This window comes from Manis pentadactyla, chromosome 15, assembly GCF_030020395.1.
Source record: "Manis pentadactyla isolate mManPen7 chromosome 15, mManPen7.hap1, whole genome shotgun sequence".
NCBI lineage: Eukaryota > Metazoa > Chordata > Mammalia > Pholidota > Manidae > Manis > Manis pentadactyla.
In genome coordinates this window covers 1,342,907-1,368,107 of record NC_080033.1, presented here as the reverse complement: position 1 = coordinate 1,368,107, position 25,201 = coordinate 1,342,907, and the positions used below count along the sequence as shown (strand labels likewise).

The following is a 25,201-nucleotide window of genomic DNA, read 5'->3' as shown; positions in this document are numbered from 1 at the left end:
AGTGTTAGTCTAGTGTGTAAAGTAAGAGTGATTAGGTTGCGAGCAAAGGCCTATCTAAATAGTAATAACCTAATAGCGAATGCTCCTGAGGGCTGACAAATGCCGTACGCCAAAGCAGACATGAACTATCTCATTTAATCATCACGAACTGCGGACAGCTGAGGTGTATATTAGAGTGAACCATCTGGGATTGCCAGTATTTGACCCATTTTGATGTGTAAAAAATGGTAATTTTATATGGCTCACCCTGATACTGTTATTGGTCCCTCTTTATAGAGGAGGAAACCTAGGGAGGGTTGATAACTGAGGCTCAGAGCTCTTCCCTGCACCCCATGGGGTTTCTCTCTCCCCATTGGTAAATCTCTCTTAATGGAAATATCCAGAAAAGATTTTGGCATTACCCCTCCCCCCTCTTTTCCATCAAGCTTTATTCTCCAAACCAAAAACTGGGACATACAGCCTGACAGAGTTTCTGGGCTGCCCCTGGGTGTGAGAAACTGCCAACATGTTAGAATTTCTGGGACACATCAATGGTTCAAGAGGATAAAGGGATGGAGGGTTATGAAATCAGTAATGACCTGGAAAATGGGGGATGTGGCGTTGGGCGATATGACCGCAAGGCTGATCACCGCATATCAGGGAAGGCAGAAAGGTGGAGGGGGGATTGTGGGTTTTGGGGGTCCAGCTTTGAGCTCCTCTCTGGCTGTGTGACCCTGGACAAGTGTATTCCTCTCTCTGGGCCTCTGTTACTGACTGGGTTAAGGACATCTGTCTGCAAGGCTATTGGCAGGATCGGCACAAATACACATGAGGGGCGTGGACCAGAGCTTGGTACACAGTAGGCGCTCAGGCCAGTGCCTTGAGCCACCATTGTCCTGTGGGGCTGATATTTAGGCTGCATCTGGATAGGGAAGCTTGCCAGGTCGGGGAGGGAGGTGCAGGGTATTCCTGGCAGCCCTGTGTCATGGCAGAGAGGGTCGCGGGCAGGCATGAGGGAGACAGGGAGGGAGGGGTGGGCCTGTGACTAGGCAAATGATGGGGCTGTTCCAGGATGGGGACCTGGGCGAGCAGCAGGTTTGGGACACAGACCAGCTGACCCCTGTTTCTAACCTGAATGAGGTTATTCTGCATAAGGTACTGGACTGACCTCTGTCCCCTCTGACCCAGCCCAGCCCTTCCCCCGCACCCACAGAACCCTCCAAAGCCCAAAACTGCAAAAACCCTCACAGGCCATAGCCCAGCCCTCAGCTTGGAGGTGGGGAAACTGAGGCAAAAAGGCGGAGGCACCCAGATAGTCTGGGCGGGTACTCAGACATCCCAGCTCTGGGCCTGGTGCTCCTTCCTCACCCGGAGGCCACTCCCTTCGCCTGACTCCCCGACCCCTGTCCCCTGCCCCCAGGATCTCCATGGCTCCGTGCAGCGCATCTGCCAGTTCCTGGGCCGGCCGCTGGACAGTGAGGCTCTGAGCTCCGTCGTGGTGCACTCGGCCTTCAGTGCCATGAAGGCCAATGCGATGTCCAACTTCACACTGCTGCCCCCCAGCCTGCTGGACCAGCGCCGCGGTGCCTTCCTCCGGAAAGGTGCGGGGGCGTAGGGGCCCCAGGCCCCACTGGGCCATTGCCTGGCTGTGTGGCTGTGGCGAGTGACTAACCTCTTGGGCCTTAGGCTCCGCAGCTGTAACGCGGGAGTATTCCGAACAGAACCACCTTCACAGAACTAGACCCAGGATTGCCTCCACACACAGGGCTTACCACAGGGCCTGGCACATGCCAGGCTCTCCACCCCCACCAGGAGCTCCACGCGGGAACAGGATGCCCACGTGCACTGCCACAGCCAGCTCCAAACCGCCCCACCGGGAAGCTAGCTATTCAGGGTCTTCCTGAATCCTTCTTAGCATTATTGTTCACCGGAGAAATAGTCAGGTCTCAGATTACGGGGTAGGAGTGGGAGTGTGTTCCTTCCCTATGGCTGCTGCAACGAAACACCACAAACCCGGTGGCTTAAACCATCACACATGTATTCTCTTACAGTTCTGGAGGTCCAACGTCCCAAATTAGTCTCACTGGGTTGAAACCTAAGAGTCAGCAGGGCTGTGTTCGTTCTGAAGGCTGCCGGGGAGAATCTGTTCCCTGCCCTTTCGGATTGCAGATCCACCTGCCTTCCTTGGCTCGTGGCCTCTTCCTCCATTTTCAAAGGCAGCAAGGCGGTGCATAATCTTTCATTCTGACTCCCCCGCCTCCTCTTATAAGGACCCTTCCAATTAAATTGGGTCCACCTGGATTATCCAGGATCAGCTCCCCATCTCAAGATCTTTAACTTAATCACAGCTGCAAAGTCCCTTTTGCCATATAAAGTCACATATTCATAGGGTCCAAGGATTGGGGCATGGACATGGTAGGGGGGTCACTATTCACCCACCACAAGGAGCCCCCCAGACCTCACTATGTATCACAGCCCATCATATGACACATAGAATGTGCACTTGCTAGAATTCAAAATACTGTGATCCAAATGACGTCAACCCTAGGATTCCAGGTAAGGGGTGGCACCCCAGGTCATCACCCTGTGATGAGATAAGACATCAGGGGTCGGAGGGATTCCCGCGCTTGCCCAGGGCACAAGGAACTGGCAGGGTTCCTGCCCTGTGCCTGCTGGGTCACTGTGAGGGGAAATGAGTGAATCCAAGCAAATCGTGGCAGACTGGCAGCAACATGCCTGGCCCAACGGGCGCGCAGGGGAAGCATTTATTCCAGCCAGGGAGGTCAGGGACAGGTCGTAGAGGTGATACGGGGGCTGTGAGGGTGTGCAGGGGTGCCAGATGGGGAGGCAGATGGATGTTCCCCACAGAGAGATTTAAAGGATGATGAGTAAAGCGGAGGAAGGTCTACTGGAGAGATGAGCAGGGCAGGGAAAGGGTAAGAACAGTGCCCAGGGCTCTGGCCAGGGGACGGGCGCCATGTGAAAGCCAGCCTTCAAGTTGGTAAAGGGACAAAATGGGGATGGGGCAGGGACAGGCTCCAGGCAAAGGGACCACCACGGGCAAAGGCCCGCGGGTGGGCAAGTGAGCGGGCGTTGGGGACGCGGGACGATGCTCCGATGCTCCCGATGCTCCCGATGCTCCCGATGCCCCTCACCTCGGCCATCAATCCCTCCCCTCCAGGGGTGTGCGGTGACTGGAAGAACCACTTCACGGTGGCGCAGAGCGAAGCCTTCGACCGTGTCTACCGGGAGCAGATGCGGGGGCTGCCGACCTTCCCCTGGGACGTGGCCCCCGAGGACTCCAGCCCCGACTCCGACCCCAGCCCCAGCCCCAGCCCCAGCCCAGGCCAGGCCTCCGAGCCCCCCAACCCGTGACCCTGGCAATAAACACGTCACTCCTGCCCCGACTTCCCGATGCGCTAGGGAGGTGGCGTGCCGCGGGCGGGCGGCAGGGGGCGTGCGAGGGCGGCTGGGCGCCGCTGCGGGCCTCGGAGGCTGGGGTGGAGACCGGGCGCGGCGCCCAGGGCCCCGGGAGGACGCGGTCCTCTTCCCCACCCGGCACAGTGGGGTCGGTGACTCAGAAGCCCCGCCCGGAGGCAAAGGTGCTACAGGGAGGCCCCGCTGGGCAATGCCTCCCCGGGGCGAGGGGGCTGCAGCCCCTACTCTGGGTGCTTGGTAGGAGGGCGCTGGACGCCCGGACACGGCGCTAGGCTGTGGAAATGCAAGTTTCTGAAATGAAGCAGCTTTATTCTGAGCGAAGGTAAAAGGGAGACCCACCAACTCACCCCTTAGCACCCACGAAACAATCCCAGCGCCTGCCCAGTCCCTCTCCATTGCCCAGGAGGTGCATCCCCACCGATTTGCAGTCCCTAGTTATTCAGCTCCACCCCGCAGACTGGTTCTCTCCTCTCCTTGGCCAAGCTCGGTTTACCCACAGCTCCTGAGCACAGTGGGTGCAGAAAGCTTATCCTTTTGTCCCAAGCAATCCCCATCTGCAACCCACGCAATTCTAGCCCCGGGTCCACTCGGCCAGGCCTGCCCTCGGAGAAGTTCTGACCCGGCTGGAACTGGATGTGCACTGTTCCAGGCTCCCAGGTAGTCAAGACTATGTGTCCACTTTCTAGACTGTAGCACTGAGGTCTAGAGTGGGCCCTGAGCTTGCCCCAGTTCTAGTACAAATGAAAAATAATCCCTTCTTCTACTTGCCAGACACTGAGGCCAGAAGCCGTGTCCAAGGCACATCAGGGCAGGGGGCTTTGAGCTGTGATTGTCCAACTCTCCTGGCTGGGCCAGCCCAGTCGGCTTTGGTTCCTGTCAGGGTTGCCCCCTGGGTTCTGCCTGGGCAGCCCCATGTGGCTGCTGGGTGCCTCTAGGTTCTGGGAGTTTAGATGTCGCATCTTCACCAAACCTCCTCCGGGTGGGGGACAGATAGTGGAGGCGGGGGGCAGAGGTGAGGGGCAGGGGGCCGCCCCAGGGCTGGCACCAGGCCAGGGGTCGGGAGTCCACCTCACCGCGGGGCAGTCCTCCAGTGCCCCGCTGCCTCATCAGGGCCCTGGCTGGGGTGTCTTTGTTGCCCCAGGACTTCTTGAGCTGTGGAGGGAAAGAGAGGGAGGTGAGAGGAGGTTTCCGGGGTCCCAGAGCCCAAGGAGGGAGAGGAGAGGAAAGGCAGATGGAGATGGGGGTAGGAGAAGGAAGGGCAGGAGTGGGGTGTGAAGCCCCGAGGCGAGGAGAGAAGGCCTCTGAGCTCCAGGGGCAAGTGAGCAGCAGGCCTGGGACCCCTGGCCCACAGAGGGGGCAAAGCAGCAAGGGGAGAGCAGGAAGCAGCTGGCAGGTGCCTCTGGGAAGCAAATATTTGCCAAGGGAGGTGATGCCGGGTGAGGGTGGCTCAGGAGCAGGTGGAGACGAGGACCTTGGCCCTGCCCTGCCCATGTCCTGTCCTCCTGAGAGGGACTAAAGAGGATGTTCCTGGGACATGTCTCCCTTACCCTCAGGACAGGCCTCTAGCTCCCACTTAGCAGATGGGGAAACTGAGGCTGGGTGGAGGAGCAGCTCACAGAGGAGCCATAGCCAGAGTCCACCTGTTCCTCCCACATGGCTCTCCTCTCACCATCTCAACAGCCCACCGTACAGCTGAGGACACGGAGGCCCTTCTGGGGGCCCCCCAGAGAACTGGGGCAGGCTCTGTTGGAGTCCCAGTGTCTAAGCAGCTGGTGGGAGTAACAGAGACCCCTCTGAGCTCTGCTAATCCTCTCCCAACACCCCCTCAAGTCCTAGAAGCCAACGAGCAGGGCATTTAAAAGCATAGCCTGGAGGCAACCAGGGCTGAGTTCCAGCCTGTCCCTGGTGCCTCAGTTTCCCCACCTGGGAATGGGTGGGTGGTGAGATGTAATAACATCCACCTCATACGATTGTGGCAAAGGTTAACTTTAACCACCTCTGGGAAAGCACTTGGCCTGGGGCCTGGCACATGGCACGGGGCCCACAAAAGATTGTTGTTTTGACCTTGGGCAAGTCACCTGACCATTCTGAGCCTCAGCTTCCCTGTCTGTAAAAATAGGTAAGACTTGGGGTGTGGGTGTCATGAAACAGATGAAAATAAATTCCACTTTGGGAGTTCACTGTAATGACGATGATGATTCTATTTTGTTCTGTCCTCACTGACTCCTCCTTCCAACCAAACTGGGAACGGGGACAACGCTCAGCCCATTTCCTAGATGAGAACACTGAGACAGCAAATCCCCACCTCCCGCTCTGCCCCGGCTCTCACAGGTGGGGTACCCTGCCAGGGTTCACACCCACGGTGGCTCTCGGGGTCTCTGCCCCCAAGGGTTCCAGGGGTATAGATGGACGATGTGATTACAAATCCCAGTGAGTGGCTTTGTGCACAGTAGGCCCTCAGCTGCCTCCAGCCTCCCAGCTATTCTCATTCTAAGGCCAGCCACCAGCTCTCACCTCGTTGTCACGGTCACTGGAGTCTGACAGCTGGGACAGGCGGCTCAGGTCCCACAGGGAGCGGCTGGGCCTGGCTGGTGGGCCACTGGGGGTCCGGGAGCGTTGTACACTCCTCAGGATGTCGCTGAGTGCCGGCCCCGGGGCTGCGGGGGTCTCCTGCCTGTCCCCCTGGAAGACTTGGCAGGCCACCAGGCGTTGGGCCAGAGGGCCATTGGGTGGTGGCGGTGACATGGGGGCCACAGAGCGACGGCAGGCCACGCGGTGCGGGCTGTGGGTCAGTTTCAGCACCCCCAGGGCACTGACCAAGGGGCCCGGAGTGGGTGCGGGCGGGAGCGGCCAGGAAGCTGCGTACAGTGTCCGGAATTCGCGACCAAAGGCATCGGCGATCTCACCGGTCAGCAGGGTCACCAGGCCTCGGTGCAGGCGTGAGTCACTCCATGTGAAGCTGGGGGCATGGAGTTGAGGGGTTGGGATCTCTGCGCAGCCCCAGAGGCCTGGCTCCCACCGCCAGTCTGCAGCCTGGCCCCAGGACAGGCTGCGTGACCTCAGGCAAGTCCTGCGACCTCCCCAGCCTCAACATCCCCTTCTATAGAATGCAAACAACCAAAGTTTCTACCCCAGACGGTTGCAGTGAGGATAAGCGTTCAGATACTTAAAGGAACATCTGCAATCAGACTTGACTTTAAACCTGGGCTCTGCCCTGTCCCACCCAGGGATGCTTCAGTGCCTCAGTTTCCCTTTCTGGAAAGAGACAGGGTTGTTTTCTGACACCCACAGGACTTTTTTAAGACTCCAGTGCTTTCTATAATGACTGCTACTTCTTTATCACTTGCTGGGTGGCAGGCTCTGGGTGTGCCTACTAAGTACCTCGCTTTGCTCGCCTGTAATATGGAGCTAGAATGCAGGAGGGTTAGCATGAGAGAAGATGGGCTGAGCTCCCTGAAAGGTGCCTGGCCCCTGCTTAGCACTACAGGCCAGCGAGCTGAGGCGAGCGGTACCTAATATGCCTGTTACCAGTGTTGTTACTGAAAGCGTCTAGCACAGGTCTTGGCACACAGCAGGTGCTCGGTAAATATCCCCTTTGGAGTTAAATGAACCTGGGCTCCAATCCTGCCTTGGGGGCCCTCAGATCCATCACTTTCTTTTCTGGAGCTTCAGTTTGCCCGCCTGAGAAATAGGCTCACCAGGGACTGTGTACTTGCACCTCAGCAGACATGGCACCTGGCACCCAGTGAGTGGCCAGGGTGGCAAGTGGTGGTCTGAGTGTCCTTACCTTGGCAGGGTGGCAGTGTCCTCATGCCCTGGCAGGTCAGTGAGCCCGCCAGGCCCTCAGATTGTGACACCCCTCCCCCACCTATGACCTCACACCCGGAGCAGCCAGTGAGGAACCCTGAGGGGTCTGTGAGGTCACCCCATTCTGTTCCACAAAGACTCCCCTCGGGCATCAGCCTCTGGCTTGTCTTTGTCCTGGGGAAGCTTCTGAGACCCAAGGACTCAAGCGCTGTGGTCACAACGGAGCTCAAGGCCACTCAAGTGCTGACCCTGCGAGACCAGAGCCAAGGGCGTGCGGAGAGCCACTCAGTGGTTCCAGGAGGCCCAGGAAGCCCACGGTCTGGCTCAGGCACCATCACCGCCAGGCCACCATGGTCCTCGGCTCGCTGCTGCTTCTGGTGATGGCTCTGCCGCTGCGGGTGCCAGGCTCCAAGGACTGCATCTTCTGTGAGCTGACCGACTCCAAGTACTGCCCCGGCATCCGCATGCACTGTGGCGACGACGAGAACTGCTACACGGGACGGGGGGTGGCCCCGGGCCTCGGCCCCATCACCACCAAAGGCTGTATGCAGTCCACTTCCTGCGGCCGTGAGGAGCCTGTCACCTACAAGGGAGTCACCTACACCCTCACCGCCACCTGCTGCCACGGCCACCTGTGCAATGGGGTCCCCAGCCCCACAGGCAGCTGGTCGCTGGCCCCGGCCACATGCCTGGGTGTGCTGCTCCTCCCATATTTGCTGTGACTGTCTCCCAGCTCTGCTGCTCCCCTGCCCCCCGCCTCCCCCCCTCCCCCATTAAACGGCCAGAGGCCCTGGACAACCTCTCGTGGCCCTGGCTCCCTGCGTCCTGGAGTTGTCCGGCAGGAGCCTGCCCTCGGCGAAGCACCTTGGGCCTGGTTTTGAGGTGGGGACCTGTGCTCAGCGGGTTTGACTGCACTACTGTATTTCATCGGTTCTAAGACACATACTTGTTTCACTTTGATCAGGATGTCTCTTTTCATTGGTGGCACTTAGAGTTGACAAAATATGGTAAAATAATAATAATAATAATAATAATAATAAATGACTGATGTTTACGGAGCACTTCCTATGTTCCATGCCAGGCATTGTTATTTCACTGTGTCCCCAAGTGAAGCTGGGGAGGTAGATCCTCTTTAAAACATCCCAGTCTCTATGGTGGCAGTTCTCAAAGTGTGAGCCCCAGGCCAACCGCATGGGTATGAACCAGGAACTTGCTAGAAATACCGGTTCTCAGGCCCCATGCCAGGCCAGCTGCATGGAAGGTGGGGCCCAGAAATCTGGATGTTAAAAGGTCCTCCAAGTGCCTCTGAAGCCAGGGTCGGGCAGACTCCAAAGACGAGAGGAGGCACAGGAGCCAGTGTGGACAGGCCGAGCGCTTGTCTTCTTCACAGGTGCTCAGAGAGGCAGAACAACTCACTCCAGAGCTAGGACTCCAACCCAGGTCCTCCTGGTTTTGAAACTCCCACACAAACTGTAGGTCCCATTTCCCAGAGGCGGGAACACCAGCTCAGAGACATGCAGACTCATGCTGAGGCCACTAAACAGGCTGGCAGCCGGGCCCAGGCTCTGACCCGACGCCGCTCTGCATGGCCATACCTCCTCCCTGGACAGGGTATTGAGACCCATTTCACAGACGAGGAAAGAGAGGCTGGGGAAGAGAATGCCAGCTCCTCCCCGAGCACACTGAGAGGGGGTTGGGCAGGATCCCGGGCGATGGGCGAGGGGGCAGCCGCACCTGTAGGATCCCGAGATGACCCTATTGCCGTCCAGGAGCACAAACTTCTCTCGCACGTTGCCGCTCACCTGCCGTCGCCAGCGGCTCTGGAAGCTGCAGCCCCGCACGACACGGACATCCAGGTTCTGGGGTGGAGGGGCCACACCCTTGCTCAGGCCCACCCCACATACCTCCACTCTGCCAAGGGCTCAGGGGGGGCCTCACATGTCATGAGACCCTCTTAGCTAGCATCAGCCTTGATGAGCCAGGACTCCGTGGAAGGGTCTGCCCCCCCTGCCCCCAGTGCCAGGGAAACGGAGATCCGGAGGTCCCTCAGGCCAGGCCCCTACCTCAGTGGCCCAGGGGTTCATCCCCAGCTGCTGGGCCAGCATCAAGAAGGCAGGCAGCTGCTGGCGGTCCAGAAGCAGGTAGACGGGCACGCAGCGGCGTGTGGCAGCATTCACCAGGTCCAAAAGCAGGTCCGGGTCAGTGAAGATGTCCATGACCACAGCTACCAGCTGTCGGGTGGGGAGAGGGACTGTGGATGGGGCCTGGGACTCAGAGGGTGGGGCCCTGGGGGTGAGGTGCTCTGGGAGCTGGGAGTTTAAGGGCTGGCCTTGGTGGGATGTTCAGGGGGGCTGAGGGGGAAGCCCCCAGACATGCTGCTGCTCAAACAGTGCCCATATGAATGAGATAAAGGCATTCCTTCCTGGGACCCCCGGCCTCTAAATGCTGGAAAGCTGTCGTCATAGCCGCATGCCTGCGATGGTGAATGGTGTCCCCTGAGCTGCGACACTACAGGGTGGGTCAGTGGGCTGGAAGTCTTTACAGATGCAACTGCACACCTGGGCCCTCCTCCCACCAAGGAGCATGGATGCCAGGGGTGGGAGGGTTGACCTGCTAGGCCACCAAGGTGAGCTCTTTGGACTGAAGGGTGCTGAGGGTCTGGATCTTGCAGGGAGGAAAAGGTGGTGATGATGAACCCTGACTTACCAGCCAGACAGCCTTGGTTCAAATCCCCGCTCGGCCACTTACAGGCAAGAGACTTAACATCCCATGCCTCAGTTTCCCCATCTCCTCAATGGGCACAGTAAGTCTCAACCTCACAGGGCCCTCCCGAGGATTACACACAAACCCAAGCACCTAGTGTGGGAGCAGCAGACACAAAAACTGTTAAAGAACAGGCTGGCCAGGAGGCTGCTGAGAGACCTCTAGGCCCTTCCTGGCAGGAGGTGGAGACATCTGCCCTGGGGGTGAGTGGGGTGGAGCAGACTGAGACTTGGGGGTGGGGGTCAGGTCAGAATTAGGACCAAGGAGCACGGATGCCTAAGAACACTCAGGTCCTGGGGAAAGAAGGGAACCCCCATATCTAAGGAAGTGAGGATGAGGTCTGGGGCATGTGGATGCCTGGGTTCCAGGGTGTGGACTAAAAAGTCCTAGGAGGGCACGGGTGAGAATCCCTGGGGCCCAGGGGATGTGCTCCCGCAGGTCTGGGAGCTGAGGACATCCGGGTGTGGGAAATGGACGCCAGGCCCCCAAGGTCCCCACCTTTTGGGCAGCCTGGATTTCCTGGCGCACCAGCTCCTTGAGGGGTGGGTGGCCCTCGTCAGGCGGCTGGGTGTACAGCTGTGCCCGGGTGATACCCTTCCAGGCTGAGTCCTTGGGCCAGCCCAGCCGTAGCATGGGCGCCTCATCCTCCGACCGTCCAGGCCAGTAGGTCAGGCTGCTGGAGTCCGCACCGGCGGCGGTGGCTCCCTCTGCCGCCCTGCAGGGCTCCTGACTGGCTGCTGTCCAGTCCTCAGCAGCCGCTACCAGGCCCCGGAGCTCATCTCCACTCAGGAAAGGCCGCAGCCCCTCGCGCTGCACACAGGCCTTGAATGCCTCTGCGCCTTTGCTCAGCAGAGCCTCAAGCGCCAGACGCTGGCTCTCGGAATATAGGAAGCGGGGGCTGGCCTCGGTCAGGGGCAGCACCCCAGACCCCCACTCTGCTTCTTCCAGCGCCGCCAGCTGAGAGGCCGCCATCAGGCTGCTCAGGTGGTCCGACACGGGTGAAGTGTGGTGTCAGAGTGTTTGGCTGTCTCTGGGGGACTGATCCTCTGGGGGTCTCCTGTTCTCTCTAGGTTGCCATTCAAGACTTTCAGGGCAGACCTGTGAAAGTCTAAACAGCTCCCTGGCTTACCCCTAGCTCACTTCCTGACAATCAGACTGCCCGAATAACCGCCCGCCTGAAGTGTGGGCAGTTCAGCCCAATTGCCCACCTGCCTCCAGCCAGCACCAGGACTGGCTGGCCATCTGACCTTCCCACCAGCTGTCTGTGAGTGCCTGGCCGACCCTACCACTCGCCCTGCCTGTTGGTCAGGTTGACCACCTGACACTGTCTCCAGCTGTGTAACCCATCAGCTTCCCATCTCTGCTCCACTGCACAACCTCTAGCCCACTGCCTACACAATGCCCCGGCTGACCCTTCAGTTCAGGCTTGGTCAGGATGACCACCCACCTGTACCCGTCAAAGGTCTGGCTGACTGCCCAACCATCTCCAGGCAACAGGCTGTCTGTCTGTCTCCAAACCACCCTAACTAGAGAACACAGGCTGCCGGTCTCCCTCTGGCCAGGAGCTCGTCTAACTGACCCTCTCCTGTCGCCTCTTCAACATCTATTGCTTCCAGCTGACAATCTCAATGTTCGACCACCCAGTTATACACCCAGCTGTGTCTGGAGGAATCTTTCTCCCCACAACAGCCAACCAGCGGCTCACCAGCCCTCCCTGGCTGATCAGGTTGGGTGCCTCCCCTTCGGACCTGCCTTCTCAGCTTCAGAATGCGCTGTAGCTCTGTCTTGGCATCACCCGTGCCCAGCCAGGGATCTAGGTCGGCCTCCTGTGGACTGGGGACCCTGTTCCTGGGCCTCACACCCACTGTGGTTACACTCTGTGGTGGGTTTCCTTCCTATGGAACCGGCCTATGATCTTGACAATCCAGTTAGGTTGAGGGTCCAAGTAGCCATCCTTCCTCGAACAGGCTGCCCCACCTGGGCCACAGAGTTGTCTGGACGTGCTCCCCGATCTATGCTGATCCCTGGCCAAGCTGACCCCAGGTTGCGTTTCTGCCTGAGTCCCACTGTCTCCAGCTTGCTGACCATTCACTTATTCCTGGGTAAGAACCACTCTATATCCTGTCTTGTCTCCCTTCCAAGCGTCCTCTTGACCCAACCTCTGGACTGAGGACCCCTGATCCCTGCAAACCGGCAGCCCCTGCTTCCAATCCCAGCACCCAGATGGCTCCCTTCCTCCAGACCACAGCGAGCCCTGCAAAGAGAAGGAAGCGGAATAAAGCCAGGCCTCCCTCTCCCCGTCCTGCCCCATCTGGCACCCCCAGGGGGTTCAGGTCTCCATCCCCTTGCCCTCTTCTTGCCTTTCCAGAGGACGGTGAGAGAGGGGGCTGGAGACCTCCTGATTTTATTTCTGCGGTTCTTCCGTCTCTCACCTCACTCATCAGACTTCAGCTTGGGATCCGGCCAGCCCAGCCCCTTGTATAAACACAGCGGGAGGGCAGTCGCAGGTCCCTGGGACATGGGAAAGTCCGAGCCCCGGGAGCACACACGCCGGTTTGCTGGGCCAGGGGACAGCAGCCCTCCAGACCCAGGTATCGGGGAAAGGATGGGCCTCACTGGTTCCCACGCACCCCACAGCGGCCCCGCCCTCCACTCCCAGGATAAGGGTGATCCGGGAAAGGAGCTCTTTTAAGAGGGGCGGGTGTGGCTAATCCGAGGAAGCAGGTGCGGAGATACCGGACACCTGGCGCTTGGGGAGGCGGGACTTCCGTCTCAGCGGGGGCTGAGGGTCCAAAGCCAGTGAGCTTCAGGGGCCCTGGTGCACGCGCGGCATGGCCACCAGGGGGCGCCGGTCAGCAAACCCGAACCCCACCCCGGCAGGGGGAGGGGCTATCCCAGTGGCTGGTCTCCATGGAGGCGAGCAGAGCATCCAGCTACCCAAACCAAACGCATTCTCTCTCACAGGCGCCCCCCAATAACACACAGAGGGCAGTCAGCATCCAAAAATCTTTTAATAGCAAGAAAGGATCTGGGGTTAGTTTTTGTAGCCCCGGCTGGCCCGACGGCCTCTGGCGCGCTCGAACTTCCGGCCCTTGGAGCGCACATAGGGTCTGAAAGAAAGGAGGGAAAGTGGGCAGGCCACGTTACCAGCCTGCTTGCATGTTGAGCAAGTGCAGGGAAGAGCAACGCTCCCAGAGCACCACGGGGACAACTAAGGTCTGGGGGTGACACCAAATTGTCTGCCAGAAAAGCCTGGCCGCCACAGGAAGCCAAGATGCTAAGAGTGGCTGCTGAAGCACCAACACCCGGCCTGGAAGGGGTGGGGTAACATGCAGGCTCCCGGAGAGATGTGGACTCAGGCCTGAGGCCAAGCCCTGATGAGCCTGCATTTTAACGCTGGCTGCCCTGGGAGCTCAACACCCAGAAGACAGCTTTAAGGCAGGTCTTGGGAGAAGTGAGCAAGACGACGGAGGTCTGACAACCTCAGCATGAAAAAGGAGCAGCCAGCTGTTGAGAAACAACCTACCAACATGAGAAACCAACCCCTCACAGAGCGGGGTGGGTAAGGGGAGTCACAGCTGGACATACTCACTTGGTGTGGCTGTGAGGGGTTCCTGGGGCCTTGCCGAAATGCCTGTACACCTCTCGGCCCTTTCGAGGACCTGGGAAGGGAAGAAGTGCGGGTACATCAGGCAGGGACCCAGCACCCAGACATCCTGCAAGGAACCTCTCTCCAGGGCTGAGGCTGATTAAGGGGGTTAGGGAACTCCTGATCTTCCAGACCCGGCAAAGTAAAGGCTGCCGCCACTACTCAATACAGCTCATACCAGAGTCCACACCACCCTCCTGCAATGGGAGATGCAGTGAACATTACTCACCAGAGAGCAGGACAGTGCCACAGCCCTTGGGGGAGTCCAAGGCCAGCTGGTCGAAGGTGAGGATCTTGCCTCCTGCCTTGAGGATACGGCTCCGAGCACGGCTGCTCACACGTAGTGCGCACACCTGGGGAACAGAGGACAACTGCCTTTATAGCCCCCCTGCACGACCACCCAGGGGCTGCTGGGACTTACTACCTGGCCCAGCAGAGGTCCTAGCTGCTCGCTCAGCCTGATAACCAATTATCACAGGTGGCTTCCCAAGTTGACTACAGCTGTCCTTACCACTTTATTTCTAGAAATTCCATTAAGGCCACAATAATCTCAAGTTATTACTTGTAAGGAAACTGAGGCTTATTAGAGATCTATGACTTTGTCCAGAGGTTACAAAGTGGCAGAAAAATTCAGATCTAAAGCTGCCTCAAGAGCTAGCACTGTCAACAGGTCCCCACAAGCGGCCCGCTCAGAAACACCCACCATCAATAATGCCAACGATAATGCCCCTCCAACCCTAAAAGCCACCTGGATAGGTGTGATGCCAGCCTCACACACAAAGGTGGGGCTAAGGATGCCCAAGCCTGACGGCACCACAGCAAAGCAAGGGTGAACCAAATCTGTAGGACTCCACACTGAGCTCCTCCCCACCTCACCTTCAGCTTGGGCACCTCCTGGATGCGCACATCATCGGTTATTGTCCCTACAACCACAGCTGTTTTGCCTTCCCGGCCAGGGAGCTTCATCTTCCGGATCTTTAAGGGGAAGGAGAGATGTACATTAAGAAGTCCTTTCTGGATTAACATCTAATCCCAGTGCTTGCAGGCATCCCAAAGACCAAGATAGTTGTGCCCTGACTGGGTTGAACCCATCCACGCCACACCCTCAAAGTAACATAGGCCTAATCTCAGGTCTTGCCGAGGAAAACCAAAGAAAATGCAGGCAGACTGTTTAACAAATCTCTCCCACAGAGGGCTTCTGATGCCAAGACTCCTGCATCGCATCTGGAAGCCCCAGGAAGAGCTCACAAGGCCACTACAACCAACCCCCATCACAATGAGAAGTTGAAGCTGGGAGAACAAACCAGTCAAATACCCCCTACTATTTAGCTACAACCAGAGGGTCCAGGCTGTGCACCCACCACTGGGTGCGGTGAACCAGCTGATGGCCAGGCTCCAAACCTGCCCTCCCTCCTGGAGCCCAGCTCCAGATACAATCCAGTTGCTCCCAGGTGGGCTATGCTTCCCCCATCAGCCCCTCACCATCCGGGAAAGGGACAGAGGTGGCCTGTTGGTGCGACTCATGAACAACCTCTTCAGCACAACTTGGTTGAAGGTGGAGTTGGTTCGTCTGGCCAGAAACCTGTATAGCTAGAAGGAACCAGAAAAGGAAGCATGAGAACCCCAGGCAACACACTCCCCCTCCCTCCCAACTTTCCAATGAACAACAAAGAAATGACTGGGTTAGGAGGGTTTTCATGGCTTTTCCCGATCCCACTGAGCTCCAGGAAGATCACTGGCCCCACTCCCTCCTGGCAGGGACCCAGAAAATCCCTTCCTGACCCCCTGGCTGTATGCAGCCCAGAAGATAAAAAGGGTGCCCTCAGAAGCTCTGGGGCAACCAGAGACCTGAGCCTGAACCCCTGGGAGAAGCCCAGGACCGGTGCTAGAATGCAGGCTTGGGAAGCTACAGCTCTGGGGTGGCCCTGGCTCAGGGTCTCAGGCCCCAGCCTTACCTTGACCAACAGCCTTAGGTAGATGTCCTGGCTCTTGGGCTCCTTGCGTCGAACCTTTCGGTCCTTGTTGTGGCGGATGTCAACTCCCTATGGGATACAGGGGAGACGACTGACCCAACTCTGATCTGGCAGATGGCTCACACCATAAACATTCTCAATTATTACTTACCCAAGAGAGGTAGGGCCCCACTCTCTGAAGAGACAACAAATCCCAGATCCCAGGTCCACCCCTGGGAGACCTCTGGGTAAGTTACTTACGGGTCTCAAATAACCTCTCTGTAAAAAGGGGCTAATTATACAAGCAAAGCATTCAGCACATGGCACACAGCACCTTAAAAAGCTTTAACACGATAGCCAAATTAACTTGATTAAAATTTTTAAATCTTTGTAAGTACTTTTCAACATTAAGTTCCCAATACTAGCTCCCACACATGAAGAGTGACCAAAAACATTTAAACAAAGGCAAACACTGAGTATTCAAAATGGCAATAAACCTTTATTATTTACTCTGTACAGAACCAAAATTAGAATAAACTTTGATGCAAAGTCCTCCTTGAATGCAACGAATAAGAGGTCGTTTCCCACTTTAGCGTTAGGAAAAGTGAGAGAAGCCCACGATTTCCACTACACCTCACCCGATTTTCCGGGATTTTCTCAGGCTATACTATGTTAGACTACTTACTAACAATTCCAATTTTATTCAACAATTAAGTGTCTGCAAGAAACGGTAGTGAACGCTTCCTGTTACTTACTTCTTCCCAAATTCAAATCTGTGACAGTTTTTGTGTTCCCAATGAATAGATGAAGACAGTGGGGCCCAGACCGGGTAAGGAATATCATAGGGCGTGCAGGGAGCTGAGATTCAAACAGGGGCCTGAACGGTCGACACCCGGAGAACCCAACGCTACAGACAGAACCGATAAAGGCAGCAAACACTCTATGTTAAGAGTGGCTGTGGGACAGGCGCCTGGGTCCAAATCCCGACTCCACTTCCTGGCACTGTGACTGTTCCTATCACTTCACTTCCTTGTACCTCAATTCGGTCATCTACTCATGGAGAGCTCGAACAGAAAGGTACGGGAGGGGTCGGAGCTGATAGGAATGACACATCCCTGGTCTTCGGGGCCCCAGATAATCCCCCCACTGCGCGAGTAGCCTCATTTGGGTACCCCCAGCTCCTCTGGCACGCCCCCAGCCCAAGACCGCGGCGGATGGAGGCGGATGGTGGCGCCGCTGACGCCTCAAAGCGCTCTCACCATGATGGCGACTCCTGATCAAGCAGCTCCGGAAAGAAAGAACATAGATGGGGTGGGCGGGGAAAGCCTTCAGCGAATGGCGCTTATGTGACGTCTAGGGGCGCGACGCGACGCTCTATCGCGACCCGAGACTCTCTATGGTGAATCGATGACCGGCTAGATGGGCAATTCCGGAATAGGAGGAGGAGCCACCAAAGGGAAACAAGCGCTACGTCAAGGAGGGAAGGGCCAGCACGTCGGGCGCCTCTCTGGCCTTACCCCGTCCCTGTTTTCGATAGTCATCCAGAAGAAAAAGATACGGGAAAAAGAGAGACGTAGCGCGGAGGTAGAAGGACGCTTTGCTCGGTGACGCTCTAGCCTGACACCGTTAGCCTCTCTGTGGCTCCCGGAGGGCCCGACCGGCTCAGTGCTAGAGGTGAGGAGGCGGGGCTGGCGCGGCTAGTCTGGACGTCGGGAAACCTTTGACCCTACGCTTCAGGTATTTCCTTATCGCTCTCACCTCTGCGTATCTCGGGCTGCACTTACCAGGGTAGCCGCAGCTCGGGAAGTCCTACTTAAGGTCTAACCCGAGATCTTCTTGCTGCAGCCCAGTCCGTAGCATCCTGTACTTTCTCCTAGGTTCCGTTTCTCCTCCTTCCCTGACTCCTTCTCAGCCAATGCCACTTGGGGGCTGCTTTTCTCAGCCAGAGAGATTCAAGTGGCCCAGCGGGTTCGGTGTGAGGGATGTACACCTTACTGAAGCGCAGAGGAGGTACACTGAGGCCCTGGACTTGGGTCGTAGGGTGGAAAGAGGGAATGGGTAAAAAGTTCCTTGAAAGAGGGGCAAGAAGAGATTTAGAGAGGAGCAGAGATTCATAGGGGAGGAGGACTGGAGACCCAGATAGAGAGTAGACAGAAACCTTAGGGGGAATGGAGACTTAGGGGATAAGAAAAATACCTGTAAGGAGGGAGAGGAAGAAGATGTAGAAAGATGGTGGGGTGGGGCCTTGCCAGCTGTAACCAAATTCAGATCCTGTCTCTGCTAATTACTAATAGAGTGACCTTGGGCAAGTCGTTTAACCTCTCTGTGCCTTATCTGTAAAAAGGAGATGATAATAGGGCTGGGACAATTTATTTTCCAGCATTATATAAGTTCGTGAAATAACTTATATAATGCTTTGCACGTATATGCTCAGTAAAAATTAGCCCACTCTCACTCTTATTACTGGCCTTATTGGGTGGGACCAGATGAACTGACTGGGCCAGTGACAAAGCCGAAACTCCTTTTTTCTCCTTCCTGAGGGAGGCCTTAACCCGTGCGCCTCCAGCACTTACAGCCTGGCCTCCTGGAGTCTGTCTCTGATGCTCCGACTTACTTACCTCTTCTCCACAGAGCCAAAGGCCAGGCCTGGACTGTGAGGCCTGACTCCTTGTCCATACCACCCTCCCATGGCCTCTGACCCAGGGCCAGCATCTTGCTGATATGGTAACACAGTAGAAAGGCAGCAAATGAATGGACATCTTGAAGCAGAGAATCAGCAGGACCAGGTAAGGATCCATTTTAAGTCAACTCACCAGACCACGGGACACAGTGTCCCCCTCCTCCTCATTATCCTTGATCCCTCATCTCTGTGACTTGGCCTTTGTCTTTGAATTCCAGCCTCTGGTCTGTTCTGTCTGCCTTTCTTTCTGCGGGGACCCCAAGCTCAGGTGCTATGTTTCACTCTCTCTCCACTTTACTGGCTTTCTGTCCCTCCCTCTTTCTGGATCATTCTTTGGTACATATTATCTGGTGCTGTTGCTACTCTGGGTTGAACACAAGGTACATTGTTTAGCAATAAATAAACTTGTTCCTCCATTTATCTCTTTCTAGCCAGTTCTGTCCCTGTCTCCTTCTGCATGTGTCTTTCTATAATTCTGTTTCTAGTTATCCTGGTATTATTCTTGCCTTGCTTTCTTTTAATTTCACCAGGTCTTTACCTGTCTATGTCTGTCAGGATCTTTGCTTCTGTCTCTTGGTCTCAGTTCCTCTCAGCGTCCAACATTCTCTCCCCACCTTATTTGGCCCTAGAGGTCTCTCTTACATACTATCTATCCCCATCTCTCTCCGTGTCTGTCTTGCCACATAACTGGGTTATTCACTGGGTAAATGTCCATGTCATGCTTCCTCCACTCTGGTTTGGGCCCAAAGTAAAAAATGTGTAATGCTCCGAATTAATTAATTCAATTAATTGAATTACTCCTCCCTGGTTTTCATTCCAAAAATGTCTGTCCCCATCTCTCTTTATGTGTCCATCATTTTCTGGGTTTTCAGTGTCTTTACCTTGTGCATTTTCAATTTCACTCTCTTTGTCTCTTTGTTTTTATCTCTGCTTTTCTCTATAACTAACTATCTGAAAAAGAGGCAACACTGTCCCCAAGTCCCTTATTGCCTCTGTGCTTCTCTGGTCTCTTTTACTAATTCCTTTTACATATCTCTGGGTCTTTTACCTGTGTTAGGGTCAGTCTATCTGCAGCCTCCCCCATGACCCTTAAACTAAGTAGATGGGACGGGCCCGCTTGCCCTCAAGAAAGATGGCAACAGAGGCGCTCGCTGTAGGGCCGTGACGCCGCCTCTGCTGCGCGTGTGCCATTACCTACAATGGCGGCTGCCCTCACAAAACAATGCTCCGCCCAGTTATCCGGATCTCCCAAAACTGGCCCCTGCGCAGAGCTCGCGAGTCTGCGCGCCCCGCCTCCCGCGTGCCCGCACTGGTGCGGCTGAGGCAGGCTGTGCAGCCATTGGCTGAGCGGATGGCACACCCTCCCCCCCACTCCGAGTCTGATGGGGGCGCTTGGTGCTGGCTTGAGGGGCCGCTTGGAAGATCGGCGTGTGAGGAGGGTGCGGGAGTCGGGTCTGGGACTCGAGTCTGGGGACCGAGGGACCAAGAGGATCGGAGACGCAGGCCCGGGAATAGGGTACCGGGGGTGTGGGATGGAGGTGGAGAACCAAAACCGGGACTGAGGGAGCTAAGAATGGAAACCCAGGTCTGGGACTGGGTTCAGGAAATGGAGTAGGAATGGAGTCCCGGGACTGGAGGAACCGGAGGCGGAGACCCACGCTGACGGACTGGGGAGAACCTATGGATGGAGTCCCCGACCCAGGTCTGGGGTACCTAGGGAGGAGAGAATGGAAACCAGGCCGGGACCTGGGGACCTACGTACAGAGACTCAGGTCCAGGAGTGGGGGAGATTGAGAGCTCTGTGCCTAAGCCTGATTTGAGGTAAAGGGTGAGGCCTGAGGGCGCTGCCCCGGGCAGGGAATAGAGGTGACTCCTAAGGGTGAGTCCACAGTTGGGGGTGTGTCGGGGGCAGTTCTGGGCCCCGGTGAAGTGAGGGGCAGGACTGGCACGTGGCTGAGTGGGTGGGGCAGTGGAGAACAAAGGTGAGCAGGAAGGAGGAGTCAGAAGCTGGGCAGAGGGCAGGGGGCAGGCCTTTGGGGATGGGACCTCAGGCCCGGCTCTCACCCCTCCCTGGAGAGCGGCTAGACGCCCAGGTCAGTGCTTGGGTCCGGCTCATGGTCACCACTGCCCCTCGCAGGTGCCTGCATATGCTTCCTCTAGCTCTCTGACCCCTTGGTCTGTCCATGTCACCTCTCTCCCTCAGTCTCCCCAGCTATCTAGTGCCCCTACCTCCTGCCTCTCCTATCTGCTCTTTCCCTCCCTTTCTGACCTTCAGAAGGCTCCCTGGCGTCCCTAAAATTTCCTAAGTATCTTTTATCATCTTAGGTTTCATCTCCTTGAAGCTCTCTCCTTTTCTCAGTGTTTCTCTGGCTCTCAGACCTTATCACTCTTTTTCTTTGTATCCAAGTATCTCTCCCTTGTTACTTTCTCCATCTGGAGATGTGAGTGAGTGAGTGAGTGAGAGAGAGAGAGAGTGAGTGAGTGATTTCCCTGTCTTTAATGTCTGTTTCTTCATATCTACACAGTCCTGATGTCCTCTGCCTTATTTTTCCCCCAAAGTTCTTGTCATCCGATGCACTATATATTTTACTTCTTTGTCTTGTTTTTACCTCTGCTGTCTAGAATATAAACTCCCAGAAGGCAGTTTTTGTCTGTATTGTTCCCTACTTTGTCTGCTAGGCCTGGCACTGTGGCACATAGAGGATATGGAATAATTATTTGGGGAATAAATGAATGTTTGCAAGTGAGTGTGGATCCTCCAGGCTTCTGGCCTTATTGTCTCGCTGACCTCTGCCCTGCCTTCAGGGTCTCCCCCCATCACTTATTTGAGCCTACCTGTCTCTGATGCTCCCATCCCACCTGTCTCCGCCCCTTATTGTCTCCCCCTGTCCACAGGCCCTGCCCTCGCTTCCTTCCACTTGATATGGGGTCTTGGACACTGACTTCTGCCCTCCTCCCTTCCCACAGAGGCCAGACCAGGAGCTGACCAGGAGCTGGGGCCACAGGTCTGAGAGCGCCCTGGATAGGGCCAAGGCCATGGCCCTGCCGCTGCCACTGGCTGCCAGCACCCCACTCCTGCATGGCGAGTTTGGCTCCTACCCAGTCCGTGGGCCACGCTTTGCCCTCACGCTTACACCACAGGCTCTGCACATACAGCGGCTGCGCCCAAAACCTGAAGCCCGACCCCGGGGTGGCTTGGTCCCACTGTCTGAGGTCTCAGGCTGTTGCACCCTTCGGAGCCACAGCTCCTCAGACTCAGCGGCCTACTTCTGTATCTACACCTACCCACGGGGCCGGCGTGGGAGCCGGCGTAGAGCCACTCGTACATTCTGTGCCGATGGGGCAGCCACCTATGAAGAGAACCGCACTGAGGCCCAGCGCTGGGCCACTGCCCTCACATGTCTGCTCCGTGGACAGCTGCTACCCACAGATGGGGGTGAGGCACCGGGCTGCTACTCTGTCCTAGAGCCACCTTGGTGTCTCTTCAGATCTCCCTCTGGGCATCTCTGTCTCTGCTTTTCTGTGTGTCTATGTGATGTGTCTCCCTGGGTCTGTATGGAAACAGACAGGGATGGGCTATAGAAAGAACAGTCACAGGCAGAGAAAAGTGATTTGTGTCTTCTGCTCCCTCACTAGGTTTCTGTCTTTGTTCTCCCTTCCTTGGGTCCTGACCACAGATGAGTCAGAGGTTCCTGGCTGGCGAGAGCAGCAGACTGAGACATCAGTCACCACCCAGGGTGATGGGCTCACAGAGGTCTCCAAGGGCATCTCAGAAGCCCAGAGGGGCATCTGATCCAGCCTATGGGGAAGGCGGGGGGTGGTCAGAAAAGGCTTTCAGGCAGAGGCTCCCACCTAGGGACCTCAGTTGGCACAGGAAGGTATGGTTCGAGGATCCCCACTGGTGGGACTTCTTTGTGCACCACGGTCCTGCAGGGATGGTGACAGTGAGGGAGCCCCACACAGTGGAGTGGCCTGATCCTGGGTTTCAGGTGTTTAGGGATGAGGAAACCACAGCCCTCCTTCCACACGTGGTTCCAAAGGGCACTGGGATTAGACACCTGAGCTGTTCTATCTTTGTCTCAGCACCTGTGCCCCAACCCTGGGCAGGTGAGGCCTGGGAGAAAAGTTTTAACTTCCAGTAGGCTCCAGTGCCGACCTCCTCCAGTTCCACTGGGACCCGTTTACAGTTCCTGTTTCTGAGGTGAGAGGGCCTCTGTCTCTAGCCTCTGTAGAATGCTTCCCCTCTTTCTGCAGAAATCACCCCTGAGCTTCTGCCAAGGCCACCCCGACTGCTCCTATTGGTCAATCCCTTTGGGGGGCGGGGCCTGGCCTGGCAGTGGTGTAAGAACCACGTGCTGCCTATGATCTCTGAAGCTGGGCTGTCCTTCAACCTCATCCAGACAGGTAAGGGTGGTGTCAGCGTGGAGGTCGGGGTGCTAGGAGGCTAGACCTTCTGAGTCCTAGGGAGTGGGGGTAGAATAGCCTGCCTCACCTCCTGGTTCCCCACATTAGAGCGACACAACCATGCCCGGGAGCTGGTCCAGGGGCTGAGCCTGAGCGAGTGGGATAGCATCATCACGGTGTCAGGCGATGGGCTGCTCTATGAGGTAGGGCAGGAGCATCCTACTGGGGGGGGACTTTGGGTCTGGGACCAGGCTCCAAGTGTTTGATCTCCTGCCCTCCAGGTGCTGAATGGACTCCTAGAGCGCCCTGACTGGGAGGAGGCTGTGAAGATGCCCGTGGGCATCCTCCCCTGTGGCTCAGGCAACGCGCTTGCTGGAGCTGTGAACCAGCATGGGGGGTAGGTGGGGCATGCCTGAGGATACTCTGAGTAGGAGAGGGATGAGCCCTCCTGGGATAACAGGGACCTGGCATATCTGCCCCCAGATGTATCCCCTCAGCCCGCAGTCCAGTCTATCAATCTGGCTGTAGGATGTTCCCCATACACTCCTCAACAGGTTTGCCTGTCCCTAGCTGTATTCCTAGTGCCCACAGCTGTGCCTCAGAGGTGGCACTCAACAAATGCTTATGGGATGGAAGAACTGTCTGGAGGCAGCCACATGGCTGCACGTGAGCCCAGGACAGGGCCTGCCTGGTCTCCCTGCCGTCTTTTTCCCCACCTGTATTGTCTTTCTCCTCACTGCCTTGTGCTGTGTGTCTCTCACCCAACCCTGTTTACTTTTCCCACTGTGTCTATCCACCTCTGGCCATGAAGGTTTGAGCCAGCCCTCGGTGTCGACCTGCTGCTCAACTGCTCGCTGCTGCTCTGCCGGGGTGGCAGCCGCCCACTGGACCTGCTATCTGTGACGCTGGCTTCAGGCTCCCGCTGTTTCTCCTTCCTGTCAGTGGCCTGGGGCTTTGTGTCAGATGTGGACATCCAGAGTGAGCGTTTCAGGGCCCTGGGCAGTGCCCGATTCACACTGGGCACGGTGCTCGGCCTCGCCACATTGCACACCTACCGTGGACGCCTCTCTTACCTCCCTGCCACCATGGAAGCTTCCTCACCCACCCCTGCCCATGGCCTGCCGCGTGCCAAGTCAGAGCTGACCCTGGCTCCAGCCCCAGCCCCAGCCCCTGCTGTGGCCCACTCACCCCTGCATCGCTCAGTGTCTGACCTGCCCCTGCCGCTGCCCCAGTCTGCCCTGACCTCCCCTGGCTCCCCTGAACTGCCCAACCTGTTGCTCAATGGTGGGGGCCCAGAGCTGGCAGGAGACTGGGGTGGAGCTGGGGATACTCCATTGTCCCCAGACCCACTGCTGCCCTCACCCCCCGGCTCCCCCAAGGCAGCTATACTCTCACCCATCTCCAAGGGAGCCCCAGAAATGCCATCATCCTCTGGGCTCCCATCTTCCAAACCTAATGCCACAGTTGCCGTCTCTACCAGGGGCCCAGCAGACCATCTGCTCCCTCCTCTGGGCACCGCACTACCCCCAGGCTGGGTGACAATGGAGGGGGACTTTGTGCTCATTTTGGCTATCTCACCCAGTCACCTGGGGGCTGACCTCGTGGCAGCTCCCCATGCGCGCTTTGACGACGGCCTGGTGCACCTGTGTTGGGTGCGCGGCGGCATTTCGCGGGCTGCGCTGCTGCGCCTTTTCTTGGCCATGGAGCACGGTAGCCACTTAAGCCTGGACTGTCCACAGTTGGGATATACCGCAGCCCGTGCCTTCCGCCTCGAGCCGCTTACGTCTCGTGGTGTGCTCACCGTGGACGGGGAGCAGGTGGAGTATGGGCCGCTGCAGGCCCAGATGCACCCAGGCCTCGGTACACTACTCACCGGGCCTCCCGGATGGCCTGGACAGGATCCCTGAACCTAACAAAGCCTGGAGCCCCCCCAAGGGGGGGGCCCTACATTCCAAGGGGCGGGGCTTGGCCTCGTCTCCGGGTTGCGCCCGTCCGCGGGGAACCGGAGGTGGTGCTACAGGGTAGCCCGAATTCCAGAGGGTGGGCGTCGGCACGGTCACGTAAATTGGACCCTCGCCGTGGGCAGTCCCTAACTAGGCGGAACGGGGCTTAGTTCAGATGCTTGCTACCAGCTCTTAAAAGGCAGGTCGGCTGAGGGCGGAACCTGCTCTATGCGTCGTCCAATGACAGGACCAAGAATGTACGGGCTGTAGGAGGCTTTAGTTGATTGGCTAGTCAGCGCCCGGATTTTTCCCAATCTACTACGGTTCCTCCACGCAACTGGCCAATCAGCCCTGAAGGGGCAGGTTTCTCCCGGCGGACGCTCGGATTTGCACTACTGTCCCTCCCCCGCGGGACGGAGCGGGGAAGTCCCTTTCCCCAGTCTGTTGTGCGTCTCCCGGCCGCGATCCACAAAGCAATTGAAAAAGTCTATGCAATAAAGGCAGTCGCTTCATTCCTCTTAAGACTGTCGCCCCTCCATCCTGCATCCCGAGGGAGGAATCAGACTGGGCCTTTCCTGCCTCGTAT

The 25,201-nt window shown here is 57.2% G+C and overlaps 5 protein-coding genes and 1 long non-coding RNA gene across 13 annotated transcripts in view; 3 read left to right on the top strand and 3 right to left on the bottom strand.

Annotated features, from left to right (window-relative positions):
• The window catches only part of SULT2B1 (sulfotransferase family 2B member 1), a 28,292-nt gene extending 24,912 nt beyond the window's left edge, over positions 1–3,380 (top strand). The window contains exons 6-7 of the mRNA XM_036885486.2: positions 1,400–1,580; positions 3,161–3,380. Of these exons, the coding sequence (XP_036741381.1) occupies positions 1,400–1,580; positions 3,161–3,354 (375 nt within the window). The 3' untranslated portion in view covers positions 3,355–3,380. The remainder of the gene's footprint in view (positions 1–1,399; positions 1,581–3,160) is intronic.
• A 325-nt stretch (positions 3,381–3,705) lies between these two features.
• FAM83E (family with sequence similarity 83 member E) lies at positions 3,706–12,237 on the bottom strand. The gene is made up of 5 exons (XM_036885484.2): positions 10,486–12,237; positions 9,288–9,455; positions 8,959–9,083; positions 5,932–6,376; positions 3,706–4,569 (listed from the first exon to the last, which is right to left on the bottom strand). Exons 1-5 carry the CDS (start codon positions 10,957–10,959, stop codon positions 4,294–4,296), a joined length of 1,488 nt encoding a protein of 495 aa, XP_036741379.2. The 5' UTR covers positions 10,960–12,237; the 3' UTR covers positions 3,706–4,293.
• Positions 7,575–8,428, top strand: SPACA4 (sperm acrosome associated 4). The gene has a single exon (XM_036885488.2). It carries the CDS (start codon positions 7,575–7,577, stop codon positions 7,944–7,946), a length of 372 nt encoding a protein of 123 aa, XP_036741383.1. The 3' UTR covers positions 7,947–8,428.
• A 742-nt stretch (positions 12,238–12,979) lies between the features above and the next one.
• RPL18 (ribosomal protein L18) lies at positions 12,980–16,969 on the bottom strand. Its single transcript, XM_036885357.2, has 7 exons — positions 16,848–16,969; positions 15,592–15,678; positions 15,119–15,226; positions 14,513–14,611; positions 13,866–13,989; positions 13,580–13,649; positions 12,980–13,097 (listed from the first exon to the last, which is right to left on the bottom strand). The coding sequence occupies exons 1-7, from the start codon at positions 16,848–16,850 to the stop codon at positions 13,022–13,024; spliced, it is 567 nt and encodes a 188-aa protein (XP_036741252.1). The 5' UTR covers positions 16,851–16,969; the 3' UTR covers positions 12,980–13,021.
• On the bottom strand, positions 16,068–16,840 carry LOC130681171 (uncharacterized). The gene is made up of 2 exons (XR_008994221.1): positions 16,625–16,840; positions 16,068–16,495 (listed from the first exon to the last, which is right to left on the bottom strand). It is a non-coding gene; the product is annotated as an uncharacterized LOC130681171 (long non-coding RNA).
• Positions 16,970–17,008: 39 nt separating the features above from the next.
• On the top strand, positions 17,009–25,137 carry SPHK2 (sphingosine kinase 2). Of its 8 annotated transcripts, none has more exons than XM_036885347.2 (8): positions 17,009–17,262; positions 17,466–17,598; positions 18,220–18,374; positions 21,236–21,704; positions 22,523–22,672; positions 22,781–22,875; positions 22,954–23,069; positions 23,484–25,137. In XM_036885347.2, the coding sequence occupies exons 3-8, from the start codon at positions 18,336–18,338 to the stop codon at positions 24,577–24,579; spliced, it is 1,965 nt and encodes a 654-aa protein (XP_036741242.2). In that variant the 5' UTR covers positions 17,009–17,262; positions 17,466–17,598; positions 18,220–18,335; the 3' UTR covers positions 24,580–25,137. The 8 variants fall into 8 exon arrangements, with proteins under 8 accessions (XP_036741242.2, XP_057349564.1, XP_036741243.2 ...); XM_036885348.2 differs by having other exon boundaries at positions 17,048–17,325; XM_057493581.1 differs by lacking the exon at positions 17,466–17,598 and having other exon boundaries at positions 17,047–17,262.
• The last annotated feature ends 64 nt before the right edge of the window (positions 25,138–25,201 follow it).

Coding starts and splice junctions, on each gene's coding strand:
- SPHK2 (XM_036885346.2), top strand. CDS start 20,308: ATGGGACCTCAGGCCCGGCTCTCACCCCTCCCTGGAGAGCGGCTAGAC. Junction 20,362..21,235: donor GAGAGCGGCTAGACGCCCAG/GTCAGTGCTTGG, acceptor CCCTTCCCACAG/AGGCCAGACCAGGAGCTGAC. Junction 21,705..22,522: donor GCTGCTACCCACAGATGGGG/GTGAGGCACCGG, acceptor CTCTTTCTGCAG/AAATCACCCCTGAGCTTCTG.
- FAM83E (XM_036885484.2), bottom strand. CDS start 10,959: ATGGCGGCCTCTCAGCTGGCGGCGCTGGAAGAAGCAGAGTGGGGGTCT. Junction 9,084..9,287: donor TGAACCCCTGGGCCACTGAG/GTAGGGGCCTGG, acceptor CCTCCACCCCAG/AACCTGGATGTCCGTGTCGT. Junction 4,570..5,931: donor CCAGTGACCGTGACAACGAG/GTGAGAGCTGGT, acceptor TTCCCTCCACAG/CTCAAGAAGTCCTGGGGCAA.
- SPACA4 (XM_036885488.2), top strand. CDS start 7,575: ATGGTCCTCGGCTCGCTGCTGCTTCTGGTGATGGCTCTGCCGCTGCGG.
- RPL18 (XM_036885357.2), bottom strand. Junction 15,227..15,591: donor ACCTAAGGCTGTTGGTCAAG/GTAAGGCTGGGG, acceptor GGTTCCTTCTAG/CTATACAGGTTTCTGGCCAG. Junction 13,650..13,865: donor TGGCACTGTCCTGCTCTCTG/GTGAGTAATGTT, acceptor TTCCCTTCCCAG/GTCCTCGAAAGGGCCGAGAG.